This window comes from Bidens hawaiensis, unplaced genomic scaffold (assembly GCF_021521415.1).
Source record: "Bidens hawaiensis isolate Kalapana, Puna unplaced genomic scaffold, B.hawaiensis_p1.1 tig00025175_1, whole genome shotgun sequence".
NCBI lineage: Eukaryota > Viridiplantae > Streptophyta > Magnoliopsida > Asterales > Asteraceae > Bidens > Bidens hawaiensis.
The window spans coordinates 228,320-234,832 of record NW_027494001.1 but is presented as its reverse complement, the minus strand read 5'-3'; the positions used below and the strand labels follow the sequence as shown (position 1 = coordinate 234,832).

The 6,513-nt window shown below is 36.5% G+C and overlaps 1 protein-coding gene across 1 annotated transcript; it reads left to right on the top strand.

The window, feature by feature from the left end:
• Nucleotides 1-2,001: 2,001 nt before the first annotated feature.
• LOC143570920 (uncharacterized) lies at nucleotides 2,002-5,867 on the top strand. The gene is made up of 6 exons (XM_077056437.1): nucleotides 2,002-3,307; nucleotides 3,703-3,956; nucleotides 4,164-4,305; nucleotides 4,389-4,528; nucleotides 5,132-5,219; nucleotides 5,301-5,867. Exons 1-6 carry the CDS (start codon nucleotides 2,269-2,271, stop codon nucleotides 5,633-5,635), a joined length of 1,998 nt encoding a protein of 665 aa, XP_076912552.1. The 5' UTR covers nucleotides 2,002-2,268; the 3' UTR covers nucleotides 5,636-5,867.
• Nucleotides 5,868-6,513: the final 646 nt, after the last annotated feature.

The following is a 6,513-nucleotide window of genomic DNA, read 5'->3' as shown; positions in this document are numbered from 1 at the left end:
CTCAAGAAACTGTCATAACTCCTGTCTCCAAGCCTGCTCGACGACGATCCAGAAAATACATCAAGTACTATAGCGTGAGCAAGATGACTAGCATGCGGTGGAGATTAAAGCCGTACCATGACTCAGATCTCATTCTTTATGCAAGATGACACAAAGATAGCAAAAGCTGGGCTATTTGGCGTGCAAACGGGGATCTGACATATCTTACCTATGGAGATATGCACTCTTCGTCAATTCTCGACATGAATTACTTCAGAAAAACCGTAGCTCGAGAAGATGACAAAGACTCGGTGTAGTCATGGTTCAAACGGTTCTTGAAGCGAGAATGGAAGGCCAACTACCCGACGTTCACAGTCAATCTGGGTAGGTCTTACATGTCATAGGAGATAAATCCCTTCATCAACAAGTCGTCCAAAGGAAGAAGATACAAGATGCCAGATTACCATGGTGAACCGATATTTCATGGCATGCCCTTTGAAGATTTCTCTTTGACTTTGTCTCTTGGGAGTTTGATAATGAACATGGTGAAGTCATTCTTCACTGTGAGCGCACTCATGACCTGCGGTTCTTTGATAAACACGAACTTGAAGGTTTTGGACTCGGCTTGAAGAAGATTGTCCAGTCGCCCATTTTTACTGCGGAAGATGTTCGTCGTGACACCACGGACGCCATCATTGGAAAATTCAACAAGTTTTTCCAATTGCTTGTTGAAAAGCAACCCTTTCAAGATCCAGACGATATCTTCGAGTAAGAGTCCGAGTGTGAGCTGTGATGGAAGTAAATAAAGCAAATACCAAACGCTAGAGATAGATTGTAAGGCCCATTTCAGGATTAGTCTTTCGTATTTGTGTTTTGTATTTCGTTTATGTGATGTTAGTTTGTTAGACTCTTGTTTATGTATGTTTGGCCCAAGGAGACTTTGTATTTGGAACCCATTGGGTGTAATCAATGAATAGATGTGCATGAGCACACACTATATAAGGTGTGTGTAACTCATGCACAAATTAATCTTTTGACAAAAACCTTATCCATTTACCTACAAACTCTCTCTTCTCCTATTTTATCTTCTCGGCAATAATACCAAACAAGATACGAGATCTCGGTCCTAACTAGTTGTTTCCGCCAACTAGTGTAGAGGTTGATCCAAGATAACTAGTAATAGTTGTGTGTGTTGTTAGATCCGGTCAACGAACCTACAGTGGCTACAAATCATTCTCATTATTCTTATTTTTGTTCCCGTTTGTAGAATAACGTGACCCATATATAATCTTACTTATTATCCTTAGAGTTACCATTGTAATATATCTAGATATTGTTGTTATAGTTATAAATAATTAACAAGTTGAATGGGTTATAAAACTGTTAACTAAATTAGTTAAGTTAGTTAACTAAGTGCCACCTCTCTGAGTTGATGCAATTGTTTTAAGTACCAGTTCAACAAGTATGTATGTACCTATGATGTAACCAAGTTTTATACTTCCATTTTAAATAACCAAATAAAGAAAAAGGAAAATTGGTTTTAAATAATCCTAAATATGATCTATTGACAAATAACAGTCTCAACTTCACACTTGGTTGGTCGTTGTCCCAACTAAAGGTGTATTTGTTTCCTACGGTCCGTGACTAACGGACGGTTAACTCCGTTAGTCTGATGCTTACGTGACATGCTGAGTTATAAAAAAGCTCTTGTGGCATAATCATGTGGCCTCTTACTAGGTGTGTCAGCATCAGACTAACACAGAGTTAAACCATTCGTTAATCGCGGACCGTTGGAAGCAAATACACTTTTAGTTGGACCGCTACCAGCCAAGTGTGAAGTTGAGACTGTTATTTACCCATAGGTTATTATTGAAATTACTTAAAATCAATTTTCCTTAAAAATAAAAAAAAGAACTTTGGTAGTTTCGAAAGTTACCAAAGACCAAAATAACTTAATACTAGCTGTCTGTTTCATGTGGCCCCAAGAAGAAGAAGCACCACTCTGATGCGTCAACTATTATTTTCTATGCGTATATGGAGACACTATTTACTTTATTATTCTTGAACAACATGAAGATTCCTTGTGAACTTCAAGTTGCATATAAACTATTATGTTATTTGTAATATGTAGATATTTAACTCCTAGCCGCCTTTATTGATAGGAGGATCCCTCATCTTCATTGACACAGAAGTATTTTGGATATTATAAAACTCTTAAGATGGGTTTGTTGATTTTACTTTGATCTGGAGTACTTTCTTTGGCTGTTCTTCAGTCAATACAATTAAGAAATGTTCTCTGTAGGTGATGAAGGGAAATTGCAATCATTAGCAATGGAACACGCGTTTCATCGTTTTTCTCTTGCAGAGATTCAGGTAGCTACTCAAAACTTTGATGATGATTTAATCGTTGGAAAGGGAGGTTTTGGGAAAGTATACAAAGGGCGTATTAATGATAATAGAGATACTACTGAACGTATTGTCGCCATTAAACGATTGGATTCATTTTCTAACCAAGGGGCGGCTGAGTTCAAGACTGAAATTGAGATGCTTTCCGAGTTGCGTCATCGTCATCTGGTGTCTTTACTTGGGTATTGTTCCGATAATAATGAGATGATACTTGTTTACGAGTACATGCCCAATGAGACAATCGAGCACCATTTGCACAAAGCTGATACTCCATTAACTTGGATGCAGCGGCTCAAGATAAGCATAGGTGCTGCGGAAGGATTAGATTATCTTCATACTGGTGTAGGTACCCAACTAGGAGTCATACATCGAGATGTGAAAAGCTCAAATATTTTACTAGATGAATATTGGACAGCAAAGATCGCAGATTTCGGGTTGTCAAAAATTATAGATCAACAAACATCGGGTGTGAGTACCCGCCTTAAAGGCACGTTTGGGTATCTAGATCCAGAGTACTATATGACAGGGCGATTGACTAGGAAATCAGATGTTTATTCCTTTGGGGTTGTCTTGTTTGAATTGCTATCAGGGAGGCGTGCAGTGGATAGACTGTTTGTAGACGAGGGGCTTAATTTGGCAGCTTGGGCTAGAAAATGTATCAAAGAACGACGAATAGATTGGGTTGTTAGTTCTCATATTGCAACACAAATCTCTCCAAGATGTTTAAAGGAGTTTGTCCAGATTGCAGGTCGTTGTGTAAAAAGCTCCAGAAAAGAACGACCCACTATGGCTGAGGTTGTGGCTGCTCTTCAGCTATCAATGGCATTACAGGAGCAATCTGATAGGCCTGCCCAAGCTGAAAGTTCAACGGGTTTCACCTATAAAATGCAGAATCTACTTTTCGGGTCTAGACATAACTCTGGTATAGCCAAACTCTTCCATAAGTGCCGCGTGATATATTTGATAAATATTAATTGCATATGCTCTTTCATAATTGGTATATTGTAAATTCACTTTTGTAGCATTAGTAATGGTATATATCTTACAGACAATCTTTTATCTAAGTATGTAAGTGACATTTTCAAAGATCCAAGAGATAATGATTATTGTTCTCAAATTGTTAAAAGACTTGTAATTATTAAGACAGAGAAGCCTCCTAGTAAATGTTGCAGTTTGCACTGGTTGTAAATTGTAACAATGGTCTGCAAGAACATTCATCAAACACATTGGGTACAATTCAAGATAGTATTCTAGTGTCATGTTTTTTGTTACATCTTGAGAATATGATTAATTTTCTTGTTTTTTCTTGTTATTAAGGTGAGCCTGACACACTGCCATCTACCCATAATGGCCATATGGAGCATTCGTTTAAAATGTTTTCATATAGAGATATCGAACGTGCCACTAGGAATTTCGGTAGTCACATGTTGTTGGGTCACGGACATTACGGAGAGGTATTTAGAGGTTGGCTTGATAAGAAGACCTATTCCCCTTCAATGTCTGATAGTGGATTGATCATTGCAGTTAAGAGACTCTTTACATACAAGTTTAACCCTCATATGGTAAAGGAGGTAAATCATTACTCCCTCAAAAATCTGATAGAATGAATCTTTTGACTGTTTGATGCTGTTATCTATTTTTTTAAAGTTTATAACTTTTGTGAAAAGAATTGGTACTCAAACATTACACGTGTTACCTTTTCTTCTTCTTTTTTTCTTTCTGCGAAAGTGGGTACAAACTTTTTATTTCCATGGTCACAAGTTACTTCATTTTTGCAGATACAGCAGAAGATGAAAAGTTTGGAAGAGTTTAGTGATCCCAATGTTGTTAAGATCTTAGGGTATTGCGCAGAAGAAGATTCGGTACTTATTATCTACGAGTTTATGCACCAAGGAACACTAAATGATTATCTATTTAGTGGTAAGTGCCATTTAAGTATACTTGTCAAGTAGCTGAAACATAGCAGTATAAGAGTACTAGAAATAAAAGAAATTGTCTTGCAGTTGAAAGAAGAACAGAGCGACACCTATTTATTTCGAGGGTTAAGATTTCGATAGGAGTTGCTAGAGGTCTTGTTTTCCTGCAAACACAGCCTAAACTTGTGGATTGCTCATTGCAGATGCACAATATATTGTTGGATGAGGTACTTGTGCTTTATAAGATTCAGTCTAATAAAGTTCCTTCAACATGCCTTAACCCAATCTAGTGCGGCAGGCATGCAAATGTTGAAGCAACTTCATTGGTGTTTTAACCCAAACTTGTCCGGATAGGCTATTAATCAAACATACATAGGTGACGGGTGAGCTACTAGGATTGTGAGACATGATAGAATGATATCACTCCATCTCCATGCATAATGATCTTTAAAAATATCATTGTTACTAGCGGAATCGGTACACGTTGACCAAAACCGTTTGGTGTGGTCTTAGTTTTGGCAGTTTGGGTCAAATGTACTTGATTTTTTGTTGGCATGAGAATAAGTAATCCCATGTGTTAAAAGATAAAGAAAAAAATCCTTCTACCGATCCCAGAAAACAAAAATTTGGAATATCTTTTTAGAAACAACAGAAGCCGTGAATTGGTATTGTAAATTTAAAAAAAGAAATGCTCGGTTAACTTATGGAGGGCCAAGTGCACTTCCCTAACCGAATATTGGAACCGGTTCAACAAGATTAACTACCATGACTTTTTTCTTCTGTGGACATGCCAGTGACAAATTTTCTGTTTCACTTAACAAATATCCCAGGAATTTAATGCAAAACTTTCGGATTTTGATGTGGCAATGTTGGTAGCGAGTAGTGATGCCCCATTATATCTCCAACCAAATTCATCATGTAAGTTAACTTTAATTCACTTCCTGCTGTTTTCATTTCCTTGATTTTTGATATTGAACTTATAGTATACAAGAGTTTCAGATGATTTGAAGGTGAAGAATGGTGTCTTCGATTTTGGAGTGCTATTGATGGAGCTACTATCCGGGAATCCAGTTGCTAGTGAAAGTGATCTGACAGCAACGAGGCATCGTTTACCAGGAGAACATGGGTTTGTTTCATTGCCAAGCATTTATGGTGCATTGGACTGCCGAATAAAACTAAACTTCCTGCAAACAAAACCAGCAGTCCAATTAGCTTTACTTTCTCAAAAATGTGCCGTGGATAAATCCTATCTGCGTCCAACCCTTGAATCAGTCTTGGAGGAACTAGAAGAAATCTATGTCATTATGTTAAATATTGGTAATAGTGGTAACTAGAGGGGTGGTTGCTTAAGCATGCATATTCATTGTAGAAACACCTTTTAAAAGCATTGTTTGTCTTTGGAAATTTGAATAATCTTTGCTAGTTACAGATGTTGATATTGTTTGTATTTTTGAGGTACGCACTTGGATGTGAAACTAATCCCGTTCACTGATGCCAAATTCGATGATATTATGATCAATAGAACCTTTAGAAAACTTAAAATCCTTTACCGGCCTCCAAATTAAGTCATTTGCCTAAGATTTTCCATGTAATGACTAATCAAACTAACATAATACATGATATGTGCTCGATTTTCTGCAAGGCACATCAAGTTCCCAACGCACCAAGGTTCTATAAAATAAAAACGAGTCTATAGTCGTTTTGGGTGAGGGCTTAGTTATAAACCAAAATCCATATGGATAGATGAAGGGGACGAATCTGTCATGTTGAATTTACTAATTAATTCTTTGGCATAGATATAGCATTTCCTATTTGTTTCATTATCTATGCTATATATAAAGCGAAGGACATCTTAAATTTTAAGAGGTACACTCACTGTTACATAAAATACAATCACTAATGCATTCAATTTTGAAAATATAAGGGCAATATAGTATTTGTGACATCTTGTACGGTTATAAATGGTTACTTTAGAAAATAGTTATAAAAGTAATCCTTCAACTTCAATAAAACTTTGTTAATTTATAAATTAGTTACACATAGACCCTCTATCTTTACCCATTAATTGACAAATTCATTAAAATTTTTTATTTCTTCAATATCTTTTAAAATATTGGGTTTTAAACGAAAACGAACTTACCATTGCAACATGCTTATTTTTGTTGACGTTTCAATATAAACTTTGTTTTATTTTGAGGTGTTTATTATAACG